Source organism: Eleutherodactylus coqui, chromosome 1 (genome assembly GCF_035609145.1).
Source record: "Eleutherodactylus coqui strain aEleCoq1 chromosome 1, aEleCoq1.hap1, whole genome shotgun sequence".
Lineage (NCBI taxonomy): Eukaryota > Metazoa > Chordata > Amphibia > Anura > Eleutherodactylidae > Eleutherodactylus > Eleutherodactylus coqui.
This window is the reverse complement of record NC_089837.1, coordinates 494036558-494049799: the sequence shown is the minus strand read 5'-3', so window position 1 is coordinate 494049799 and position 13242 is coordinate 494036558. Positions and strand designations below refer to the sequence as shown.

Below are 13242 nucleotides of genomic sequence, written 5' to 3'. Positions count from 1 at the left end.
TAGCATTAAATAATGGAGTTGTGACCTCATTACTTTTCCTATTTAGGACCTAAAGAATGGTCGGGCCAAATTTCATGTTTGTACGACATCGGGAAGTTAGAGAATTAGTGGCGAGTCACTCAGTGAGAGCTTTCGCATAGATAGATCGATCTGCACATATGTATAAGGCTGGATTCAGACGACCGTATATCGGCTCGGTTTTCACGCCGAGCCGATATACGGTGTCCTCAACTGCAGGAAGGGGGGATGGAAGAGCCAGGAGCAGGAACAGAGCTCCCACCCCCTCTCTGCCTCCTCTGCACTATTTGAAATGGGGAGAGGCGGGGCCGGGGCGGGGCTAATTCTTGGAACTTAGCCCTACCCCCATCCCACCTCCTTTCATTGCAAATAGTGCAGAGGGGCGGAGAGGAGGCAGAGAGGGGGCGGGAGCTCAGTTCCTGCTCCTGGCTCTTCCATCCTCCCCCCCTGCAGATGAGGACATGTATATTGGCTGGGCGTGAAAACCGAGCCGATATACGGTCGTCTGAATCCAGCCTTAGGGTTAGCAGACTGACACCCAAACTATACCCAGCTGCCTTTGCAGTTCCCTTTGCTTCGTTACATATGCCATGTTACCTGCTTATTATTCCCCAGGAAGTCGTCACATTCTAACGTCTTGTTATCGTAGTCTTGTCCTGATAAGGTCACCAGGTAGCTGCAATACCGTTTTAAGTCACAAGCTTCACAGGACATCTCCTCAGCTGGTACGCGCTTCACATCAAGGTTGGGATAGCTGTCTACCCTCTCCTGCAACAATAACCGCAGTAGTTACATTCAAAGGACTTATCGCTGGAAAATGACAAATATTACATCTTTATCACATACGGTTTTTGTGGTTTTTAAATTTTTATATATAAAAATGTAATATTCTCCTTTTTCAACCCTCCCCACCCCCCACCAAACATTACGCATTTCCTGCACTACATGAAAATTTGTAGCTCCGCAGGCCACTCTCACACACACCGCTCTTTACTGCTATCGGTGCGGCGTCCCGAGCGCCGTTCTAACAGAAGTACAACACATCTATTGATTTTAATGGGGTTACTCAAACCTGCGCTGGAATGCGGTGTTCCTAACCCCGCAATTTCTATTCTTGCATTTTCATGTTTTTTAATACACCTCCTCACCCATCACAGTGATAGGGTGCATTAAAAAGCGGTTAAACATTGCACCATGCGTTCAAAAACGCAGCTCGAAATTCCAGTAAAAATGCCACAATTTCAAGCTGTGTTTTCTGAACACATGTGTGGGAGCGGCCTTAGGGTGGTTCATGTTTTTGTTGTACTTTAGAACCACAATTAAGAAAAACACATAAAAAACCTGCATGTGGTATTTAAAGACCACATGTGTTAAGTGCCTGCAGACACAATTAAAAACCGCATGTGTTTTTGATGCGTTTTTTAATTGTATGTAAAGAATGAAATTATATACAGTAAATATAGGGAGATGTATAACCATATACACCAGTCGCAGATAGATATTAATTACACAATGTGTGTGTGTCTATTTGTATATAATAGACACACACACACCCCCCCCCCCCGCTCCATACAACTGGGTGTTTTTTTTTTGTACAGCCGACACCCGCCTGATCTATCAAAGTAATGCGTTACTTACCCCGCACGGTGAACGTTGTCAGAAAAAAAATAAAGAACGTCACAATTGGGTTTTTTTTTTGGGTCACCCAGTCTTCAAAAAAATAAATAAATAAAAAAACAAACAAACAATAAAAAGTCGTATGTACTCCAGAGTGATACAAACGGAAACTACAGGATGTCCCGTGAAAAATGAGCCCTCGCACAAGTGTCGATGGAAAAATAAAAAAAGATATGGCTGGCAGAAGATAGCGGCAGAAAATATTTAAAAAAAATAATAAAAGTAGTACAGCAAAAAAAAAACTCTATATAAATTTGGTATCACTTAGAATTTTTTAAAAGTTTTTCAGTACATTATATAGTAGCACTGAAAAGTATAACTCGCCCCGCAAAAAAAAAGTTGCCAGACAGCTATGCTGATGGATAGAAAAAATATGTTTGCTATGACTAAGATCATTCTGTGTGCATGCACGGATATCCCATGCCACGATAATCTACATGTGAGGATGCAACTTTGAGCGGTTCCTAAAACTGTGTGCAAGAGCGATAAACCAGTAGACTCCATTGTGGATTACCTTGTATCTTCTACTCCACCGACAGCTTGCAGTGAGTTTCTCCAGACGTGGACTTATGATCCGTTCATCCAAATAATTCAGCGATTGTAGCATATCTTTTGCGTATCTCTTTTTTCTTTCACCTTCTACAGAGTAAACATAAAATACGCAATCTAAGGGTGACTACCCACTACAGTTTTTTTTTTCACTGCGAAATTTGCAGCGTTTTTTTTTCTGCAGGGGTCTATGGGACTTGTAATGTTAAAATGGTGATCGCGCAAAATCGAAATTTACCAAGAAATTTCGATTTTGCGCGACTGCCATTTTACCATTACAAGTCCCATAGACTCCTGCAGAAAAAAAAACGCTGCGAATTTCGCAGTGAAAAAAAACTGTAGTGGGTAGTCACCCTTAGAAACACCTTGATGGAAATATCGGAGTTGAAAATAATGTAAAAATAGTTGGGAGAAATATGAAGCTTATTGCAAAAATGTTTTGTTACGGAGTTCAGTGTATAAACTGTATGCAGCAACTTGCTAGACTCCCCCTAGTGGTGACTGCAGGCAGGCAGTTTTAGGCTTTACATCTTTGTCTATGCAAGGGAATTTAGGCTGTACATGAGAAAATGGAGTCAAAGGGCTTATTCAGACGTCCGTATATCGTCCGGGCTTTCCCCGATGTGCGGTCCCACTCTCCGCTATTTGCAATGGGAGGGGACATAACTTAGCCCCGCCCCTCCCATTGCAAATAGTGGCGAGGGGCGGAGAGGGGGCGGGAGCTCAGTGCACTGCTCCTGGCCGGCCTCCTTCCCCTGCAGAAAGAGACACCGTATATCGGCCGGGCGTGAGGGTTGAAAACTAAACTGTCAGCCCAGCCTCACTGACGGATCTCCTACTGAAACGTAAGACTGCAGTTTCTATATACAGTGATAAATAGAAGTCGCAGAAGACAAACGGTGCAACATTTTTAATTAAACTCTATTGTAAAAAGTTTGTCAGCCCAAATACCGGCATCTACGTAAAAAACCTTTTCCCCCAAAAGGGGACCATAGTCTTTAACCCCTTACCACTATAGGAAGTGCATTTACGTCCTGCAGCGTCGGGGTATGTATGAAAGGAGATCGTGCAATGATTTCCCCCTTCATACAATGCGGCAGTAACAGGTCCGATTAGCTGATTAATCAGAGCTCGGAGCTGTTAACCCTTTAAATCCCCTGAACGATGTTCAGGGGTCCTGTACGGCCTCCCACCCCCTCACTGCAATTATTTTTCAAAAACAATAATTGTTCAGTCTGAACGATGACCGAGAACAGTTCCGTTTCAGTCGGCATAAAACTCATCGTTGGTTCGTTCACTTCTCATCAGTCTAAACCCATAAGGCTGGGTTCAGACCACCGTATATCGGCTGGGTTTACGATATACGGCGTCCCTCTCTGCAGGGGGGGAGGTTGGAAGAGCCAGGAGCAGGGACTGAGCTCCCGCCCCCTCTCTGCCTCCTCTCCACCCACCTGCACTATTTTCAATGAGGAGAGGCGGGACAGGGCGGAGCTAATTCTCAGAATTTAGCCCCGCCTCCTTACATTGCAAATTGTGCAAAGGGGGTGGAGAGGAGGCAGAGAGGGGGTGGGAGCTCAGTTCCTGCTCCTGGCTCTTCCATCCTCCCCCCCCCCCCCCCTGCAGAGCCGATATACGGTCGTCTGAATCTACCCTAAGAATGTGAAACACTGAAAGAGAAGTGAACGATTCTCAACGATGATCTGCCTGTGTAAACCGGCTGCACGAGCGCAGACGAGCTGGTGATGATGGGAGCAGCTGCTTTGCTTGTGCAAATGACAAACGTGCAGTTCTTGTTGTGTGTAAAAGGAGCATTACCGTAAAGAGTTTTCAAAAACTTGCTATCCGTGATGTTAATTAGGAAGGCCTTAATTACTTTCTCAAGATGGGATGGCAAGTCATGGGAAGCAGCTATAAAGAAAAGCACAGACACATCAGTTAGTAAAATGTATCATGGTCCAATTAGGATTTTCACATAAACTGAATCGGAGATCATAAAGGGGATTTATGAGGGGATCAGAGAGTATATAGCGCTTTATTGCTTTCTCATTTGGGATGGGTGCAGAGAGACTTCACCTTGTACAGAGCAGCGTCACCTGAAAACCGAGCGATTATTAGCCTGTGTAATCTATGAACAAATGACTATTTGCAGTGAATGGAGGCGGGCGGAAGGAAGAGATCTCTGGTTGCACCGCCTCCATTCTCTGAATGACAGGAGTGATAGTCTGTGAGACAGCTGTTGAGTGCTTATGTGCCCGACAGTCATCCCATGTAAAGGAACCATTAAACTACAGAGGACCACCCCTCTGTTTGCTGGGTCACAGCACGCATGCATGGGGCCAGTTTTTGCACAAAACAGACAGCGCTGTTCCAGCTGCAGTGGCCATGTACCGCAATACCAGTAAAGTTCCCATTCACTGCAAGAGAAACTTTGCTTGTAATATCAAGTTGGACCACTGTGGTGGAAACAGAGCTGTCTGCTTCCTGCACCTGCCTGGTGAACAACGGATTGGTGGGGGTTCCAGATGGCAGACGGACCCCTGCCAATCTACTATTGATGCCTTATCCTGAGGAAAGGCCATGAATAATGTAAACCTTGATAACCCTTTTAAGGCCCTAACAGGCCTGGCCATTAACGCATTACATAATAGACCTTTTGTTACAAATGCGAGCCTGTATTCACACATACTGATTTGGATATGTTTATCTGAAAACTTTAGGGAACTTTAAACTTTATCAGTATACTTGAAAACTGGTAACTGGTTTGCTAAAATTGCTGTAAAAGGCTTGTGTGATTCCTCCTAGTTATGCCTCTAGGACGGTGTATAAAGAGAGTGGCTAGAACATAGGCTGTCTCTCTTCTATTCACTCTCTTTATAGACCGTCCTCACTAGGAGGCAGTTTAGTGACGCTCCAAGTATATAAGTATACCAATAAAGTTTACGAAAAGTTCTCTAAGTTTACGAAAAGTTCTCTAAGCTATTTAACGAAGTGGCAGAAACTTATGAGAAGCCGACCTGAAACAAACTAGCAATAATAAAAAGGCGAGCAGATACTTGTACCAGAACTCACAACTATACTCTATATGGTGCACAGGCGAGTTATATCCTGCAGTACCAGCATGCTGTATACATATAACTTACACAGAGAAATGTGATGTTTCCTGAAGAGTTCCTTATAGTCTGTTTTCGGCTTTCGAGCGCCCCTGGCGTTATTCTCCTCTTCATCCGGTACTATGAAGTTTGACATATCGTCGCTGTCCTCGCTCTTACAAAGGGTTTCTTGCGCCGAGGCTGCAGAGTCGTCATCATCCTCATATGGACTTTCCTGCAACAGAGCAAAGCAACATTTCATATAGAGCAAACTGCACACTGGAGTTGGTTATAGGGGACGATCGCATGGGATTCAGTGTTATACTATACAGTAATATCAACCGAGGCCATAGTGTTGGCGGACATGACTGTATTGGGGTAAGACGGGACACTGACAGGGAGTCTCACCAGCCAGAACACGTCCATCCAGGGGTTACTAGAGACTATGCATTGGCAAACCAAAGTCTGCTAATCACATTTTAGGTGTTTCACTCTTGATGCCCAACTGATAAGGTGAAAACAGGATGTGCAGCAGTATTATTGGTCACCTTTTAATCATTTTGGCAGCTGTTCTCACTTTTCATTAATACCATGTTTCCCCGAAAATAAGTCCTACCCCGATTTTCAGGGGAGGCTTGAAATATAAGCACTCCCTCGAAAATAAGCCCGAGCTAAACTACATGAAAAAAACAAAACACAATAGTCACCTAGCTGGCTGTCTCTGATTCCCTCGCGCTGGTCCCCGGAACTGCTCAGGCTTGTCTTCTTAGCGCTGACATTTCACTCTCTTTCTGGTAACGGGGCTTTGAATACCCCGCCTCCAGCAAGCGAGTGCTGTGATTGGATCATGAGCACCACTGGGTCAGTCAATCAGAGCCGGGACTCGATCATTCACAGCCTTTCAGTGAATGACATCACTGAATGGCTGCGATTGGTTCATAGAGCGCCGCCTCTGATTGGCTGAGCCAGCGACGCTCGTGATCCAATCACAGCACTCGCTTGCTGGAGGCGGGGTATTCAAAACCCCGTTACCAGAAAGAGAGTGATATGTCAGTGTAGAGAACACGGAAGTCTGGCACAGCGCTGGAAACCAGCGCGAGGGACTCAGACGCCGCGGGCCAGGTGAGTATAAGACACCCCCCCCCCTGAAAATAAGACACTGTGCCTCTTTTGGGGCAAAAATTTCTATAAGACAATGTCTTATTTTTGGGGAAACATGGATACGTATACGCAAGTGTTTAGGTGGAAATGCCCTTTAAAGGGGTTGTCCCGCGGCAGCAAGTGGGTCTATACACTTCTGTATGGCCATATTAATGCACTTTGTAATATACATTGTGCATTAATTATGAGCCATACAGAAGTTATAAAAAGTTTTTTACTTACCTGCTCCGTTGCTAGCGTCCTCGTTCCCATGGTGCCGACTAATTTTCGCCCTCCGATGGCCAAATTAGCCGCGCTTGCGCAGTCCGGGTCTTCTGCTCTCTTCAATGGAGCCGCTCGTGCAGAATGCCGGCTCCGTGTAGCTCCGCCCCATCACGTGCCGATTCCAGCCAATCAGGAGGCTGGAATCGGCAATGGACCGCACAGAAGAGCTGCGGTCCACGGAGGGAGCAGACCCCGGCGGCCATCTTCAGCAGGTAAGTATGAAGACGCCGGACCGCCGGGATTCAGGTAAGCGCTGAGCGGTTTGTTTTTTTAACCCCTGCATCGGGGTTGTCTCGCGCGGGACAACCCCTTTAACTCAATGAAAACCGGAGATTTTTTAGTTTTTCATTTCTGCTTTCCAGAAGCCATTACTTTTTTATTCTTCAGTCAACACAGCTGTACGAGTTCTAGTTTTTTTGTGGGCTGAGCTGTATTTTTTTTATTAGCCTCATAGAATATACCATATACTGAACTGAAAGTGTATTTTTACATTTTTAAGTAGGGGGAATGAAATAAAACCACAACTGTGACGTTTTTTTGGAGGGTTTTATTTTTGCAACATTTATCATTCGGTAGAAATGGCATGTTTACTTCCATCTGTGGGTCAAGCTGGTTTCACACGGAGGAGAATCTCGTGCCAGTGTTGTGTGTTGCGAAACGCACGAATAAGAACTCTACTCTTTTGAATGGAGTCATAGACATGAGCGAGGTCTTCCCTCACAGCAATGCTGTGAGGAAAAAAGTTGTGTCGTGTTTTCGCACTCCTCGGAATGCATCGCCCTTTGGTTTCAATGGGATCTCAAATACATCGCACGGCTCTCGCATCCAGTGCGATGTGAGGTTTCCCATTCAAATCGATGGGGAACACGTCCGATCCGCTATTGCGCGTGAAACTCGTGTGAGAGGATCGCAATTTCACTGAAGCAAAGCAATGTTTTTGCCTGAAAATCGCCTTGCATCTGCGGGTAAAACACCTGATATTGTGTTTGCCTGTGCTCCGTTAGCCTTAGTGCTCCTTCCCACGGACAGATCACGCGGCAGAAATCCGCTGCGTTGCCCGCAGCTATTAGGTTCTTTTGAACCTAATAGCTCAGTGCTTACGGTGCGGAATTCCACGGTGGAATTCCGCACCATAAAATCACCCGTCCTCACCCGCGGCATGCTCTATTTGTAACACAGCGGAAGATAGCGTGAAACCGCTTCCCCGCCTACCGCGTCATATGACGTGGCTGGGGCGCCACGTGTTCTGTTGCGCATGCACGCCAAAGCATCATGCGGGACGTAGGACGCCGGATCCGGAGGTAAGTATTGGGGTCTCTGGGGGGGGGCGCCATGACGGGCTCCGCCATGGAATTCCACGGCGGAGCCCGTCCATGGCCGTGTGAAGCCGGCATTAGTACAATTACAGTGATACTAAATTTTTATAGTTTTTTTGTGTTAAACTACTTGAAAAACAAAAACAAACACTTCATGGAGCAGCATGGTGGCTCAGTGGTTAGTACTGCTACCTTGCAGTGCTGGGGTCCTTGGTTCAAATCTGACCAAGGACAACTCCTGCATGCAGTTTATATGACCCTCCCTGTGTTGGTGTAGGACATCAAGTGATATACAGTGCTGCAGATATGTAGGCGCTATATAAGTAAGTCAAATAGATACATTAGTTAAAAGGATAATCTTCATTTTGTCACCATATTCTGATCTGCTTAACTTTATTTTTCTGACAAAAAGCTGCATTTTGTGTTTTTGGGTTTTCAGGTGAAGCTACAGTTTTTATTGATACCATTTTGGGGCACATGTGACTTCTTGATCATTCTTTATCATTTTTCATTATTAGACAGCGTGCCAACCCCCCCCCCCCCCCCCCTTCCCCGTTTCCCCACACACACAATTCTGGCACTATGTGTTTTATTCCTAACGGCGCTCCTCACGTGGGATGAATACAGTAATATTTTAATAGCTAGGACATTTATGGATGCGACGATACCATATAACTATTTTTTGTTTTTATTTTTAATACATATTTTTTGTATTTAAAAAAAAATATTACATTTCCTGTCACTTTTTTTCCCCAGGGGACTTGAACTTACAATCACTTGATCATTTGCTTCATATACTGTAATACAAGTACTGCAGTTTATAGTACTTTTTATTGCTGCCTATTACTAGGTAATAACAAAGTACCATACACTAACAATAATGTATCTCCCTCCCTGCTACTGTCGTTGACATGAAATATATGTGATATCAATGACGATATCACTGGGTCCATGGTAAGAAAGGTAGACATAATCTCACCTCCATGGCCTCATGGCTGGTGGTCCGGTTTCGACACCTCCGTCTCTCTGCAAGCTGTTTGAGTGCCTCCAACCTCTTTAGTTTCTTGATCTGAGCCTTGGCCTTCTTATCGGAGGACTCTACCGCTTCATCGCTGTCATCGTCATTAATAACACAGCTGCGTTTGACTTTGACTTTCTCACCGGGCCCGTCGCTGTCGGAGCTGCTGTCGCTGCCGATCACGGCAGATTTGCTTTTGAGTTTGGGTTTCTTGATGCGGCCTTCATCTCCATCGCCTTCAGCAAGTGATGCTTCGTCTTGCTGGTCTTCCGACTCATCGGTGCAGCTGCTGTCCTCACTTTCTTCATCCGTTTCCTCCGCCTCTTCCTCCTCTGACGTAAAGGAGTCATCAGAGTCCCCCACGTGGGTGATGTCGTCTCTCTTGGTACGTTTCCAGTCCACCTTAGATTTTGGGGACGCTTCCACAGATTTTCTTTTCAGCCTGGTGTTATAGGTCTTAGAGGCTTCCATCTTTACATGTGGAGTTAAGATAAGGAATACCGGCCTGAAATACAGTTTTTTAAATATAATTTTAAGGCAGGCGGTCCTGCGCAGTACAGATAAAAAAAAAATCTTTGCGTCTCTCGTGCGTCTAGACGATGACGCGGTCACCTGTGTCCGTTACGCAATGCTAATTGCGGATGGGCTGCGGGTCGGACGGCCTCCACTGACTTCAATGGAAGCCGTCCGTGCAGAATAGAGCATACTAAGATTTTTCCTGCAGATCGTGGAATACGCAATTTGTATCCGCGAAGGAAAAAGCAAAAGTACGTGCCTGTCAATGCGTGCGATTTACGGCAGATCAGCAATAGGAATCCGGTCGTGTGAAGCCGGCCTAACCAATAGCGACCGCGCCGTACAGCGGTGATATCAGCTTTTAAAGTACAAGACGCATGGGAGAGCGGGTGCACGGTAGTCTGAAGAGAGTCCGATTTTCGGGCCACGCGCGATCATCACCTGAGGACGCTGCAAGAACAGGAGTGGGGGGGTGGGGAGGGTTAAAAATGACACCCTCCGGCTGCCCGGCACCTCCCTGGACAGCATCAAAAACTTAGTTTATGGTACCCTTTAAAAATGACAATGGCGCTTTAAAGGGGTGTTCTGGGCAGGAACTGACACATTAATATCTGATGTACATCGTCACAATAAGTCATTGGGTAACAGGTTCTCTGTACCCGGTTTGGCTACTTTCTTTGTTTTCTATCTATGTCAGTGACCCTCCGCCTGAAAAATATCTCCACTTCCTCCGACATCTTATCCGCGTTCGCTACTTCCTGTCCGTAGCCTCCAACATCCTGTGAGCAGTGCATGCTGGGAGGACAGGAGGGGAAATCCTGCACTGTATTGCTCATGTGCAGCTCAGACAGCGGAAGATACTGTCTGTTGGCTTCAACTCGCTATCAACCATGTATATAGCGTTAGGCTAACTTCACACAAGCGAGTGAGATATGGGGCCATCAATCACGCCCCCATATCGCGCTCCCCACCATGTGAATGTGTTTATGTCACTTCGGGGAAGCAGCGATCCTCTGCTGTGGCTGTCAGCAGCGGTGGAGGATCACGGAGCTTCTCCCATTGTTTATGGTAGGAAGACCTTGCCTTGCACTGCGTTCGTCTAGCATGCGGTGCGACGCTGCCGCCGGCCCCGTTGGGTGCTGCGATGCAAGATAGAACATGCTGCGATTTGTTTCCCGCATCACATCGCGGCGCCATGCAGGAAAACATCGCAAATGAATGGGGTTCATATTTGTGCGTCTCGCAACGCACAAATCTCACGCGATTTTCTCAATGGTTGCATTTCGTAGAATAGACCTGCTGCAGATTTAGGCCACTCCCACACAGGCGTTTAGAAAAACGTGGCGTTTTACAGCTTTTTTGGCAGCGTTTTTAGCGCACACCGTCATTGGGTGATGGATTGCGTCAAAAACGTGCTGAATGCATGAAAAAAAAAAACGTGCACAGATTGTTTTAGCGCGCGTTAGAAACGCTTCGCTGTGATGCTCGCCTGAGAAGCCCCATTTAAATGCATGGAGGCAGCGTTTTTAGCGGGCGCTAGAAACGCTAAACGCCGTACAAAAGCGCCCGCGTGAGCGGCCGAAGAATCGGCAGTTTGTTTTTTTCAAGTTGCGGATTCGTTGCAGGAACTTTCTGCAGCACGGCAGATATTTCAGAAACGTCCTCCACGCGCCGCGGACGGCAGAGTCCGAAGGTAGAAATGTCTTAGCGTTTCCGACGTGTGCGAGGACGGACTTCACCGATCCGTTTATACGCAGCATGAACGAGTGAACAAGCAAATGATGGTTTGTTTTAAAATGCAGTCGCTTTGTGCGCACAACGATGGTTTTTACGTTTACGGACGGCGAATGAATCACGGTTCATCAGCTATGCGTACGCCGAGGGATTAGAATCATAAATTTGCGCGCTCCGACGATTTTTTGAATGATAAATCGTTCCGCGTTATAGAGGCACCTTTCATCCGTGACGGGATTAGTCAGCGCGGACGTTTCCGCGTCATAATGTTATCTTTATGGGGCTAGAATTGCGCACGCGTTAAAATCCGTGCGCCTTTACTTCCAAACTGCAAGATTAAATTCCGCAGCGGGAAAGCTTTTTGTTGCAGATTTCTAACTGACAGTCCGCTCCGCCCATACACACCGCGGTTAGAAACGCAGGAAGTCGGCATCTGCGCTGCGTCCCGCGGGAAACGTCCCTTTCGCGGGATTCACACGGCTGTATTTGCACATAACAAAATTTGCGTGCGCAAAACATGGAAAATAGAACCCTTGATTTCCATCGTTTCATTCGCATACACGTATTCGCCGTGTGCCGCACGCACAAAAAATGTTCTATTTTCCTGCACATTTGCGCACGGGAAAAGAACATTTTGGAGTCCTGAAACTAAATTGGCCGTTTAAATGGCTGGGGGCGGCGCTGCGTTTTTTTTGCGCACAATTAGTGTAAGACTTACGTTCGCAAAGGTACAGTAAACTACGCCGATCTATGCGCAAATCTGCAAGGCCCATTCCTCAAACACACACAACCTTACACACTGAGTGGCGGAGCTGCTGGGAGGAATGGAGGTTTAGGGAAGCTTCACTCTTCCATAAAGCACCGAGGAAGCAGCAGCACAACACGAGGCCTGCATGCCCCTCCATCCCCATAACAACCCCGGCCGCGGACCACCGTACTTACGTCACGTGTCCCAGGACGTCACCGCCTCCTCGCTGCACGACAGTCAGAAACAATCACGTGACCAGCAGAGCGTCTGACCACGGGCGGCACATAACAAGAAATGAGAATACTATGGAGGCCCCGCCCCTTCCCATACGTCAACCAAACCTAGGCCACGCCCACCAGTGACTCAACCTTACTTTCGGTTTCTTTCATGCGAGTACTGGGCGGGGAGAGCGAAGGAGTGGGCGGGGAGAGCGAAGGAGTGGGCGTGGACTAGATGTCGTATCAGAGCCGGGGAAAAAAAGCGGCAGGCGGAGGATGGCATATTAACTTTTTTCATAGCACTTCTGCCCCATTCAGCAATCCCAGCAACCTGATTGGTTGTTTGAGTTGGCTGATTCACCAAACAACCAATCAGGTTGCTGGAATTGCTGAATAGGGCAGAAGTGTTGTGGTAAAAGTTAATATGCAAAATAAGCAGTATGTACTTACACTTTAGGTGAACCGATTTGCGGAATCCGCAGTCAACGTCCGCACCGCGGTTCCGCAGCAAATACCGCCCCTAGCATGCTATGGAAAAACACTTCTCCCTGCAATTAGTTTCCGCGAGCGGAGGAAAAATGGCAGCATGGTCTATTTGTGTGCGGTGTGTGCATGGACTGCTTCCATTGAAGTCAACAGAAGCCATCCGGAAACCGCGCGCCCATCCGCAATTGACGTTTGCGGACTGGTGGCGGAGACCCGCATCATTGCCTAGCGACGGCACGGGAAAAATAAACATTTAAAAAAAAAAAAAAATCTGTATTGCGCATGTCCGAGGGCGGCTCGCCACAGCCATCCGCGGTACAGCGAGAGAAAAGTCAGGTACGCGGTAATCGCTGGCCGCGGGCAGGGCTGGATTCCGCTGCGGGCTCCCACATGCGGAGTCTGACCCGCTCGTGTGCAGCGGCCTTAAGGGCTTGAACAGATGGGGCTT

The 13242-nt window shown here is 47.0% G+C and overlaps 1 protein-coding gene across 2 annotated transcripts in view; it reads right to left on the bottom strand.

Moving 5' to 3' along the window:
• The window catches only part of CCDC82 (coiled-coil domain containing 82), a 30358-nt gene extending 17979 nt beyond the window's left edge, over positions 1-12379 (bottom strand). Inside the window, exons 1-6 of one of the 2 annotated variants that reach the window (XM_066586602.1) lie at positions 12285-12379; positions 9054-9597; positions 5385-5568; positions 4060-4152; positions 2210-2334; positions 616-786 (exon numbers count right to left, since the gene is read on the bottom strand). In XM_066586602.1, coding sequence (XP_066442699.1) covers positions 616-786; positions 2210-2334; positions 4060-4152; positions 5385-5568; positions 9054-9563 — 1083 coding nt within the window. In that variant the 5' untranslated portion in view covers positions 9564-9597; positions 12285-12379. Of the gene's footprint in view, positions 1-615; positions 787-2209; positions 2335-4059; positions 4153-5384; positions 5569-9053; positions 9598-12142; positions 12162-12284 lie in introns of those variants that run through there. The other variant, XM_066586609.1, reaches the window with a different exon arrangement.
• Between the last annotated feature and the right edge of the window lie 863 nt (positions 12380-13242).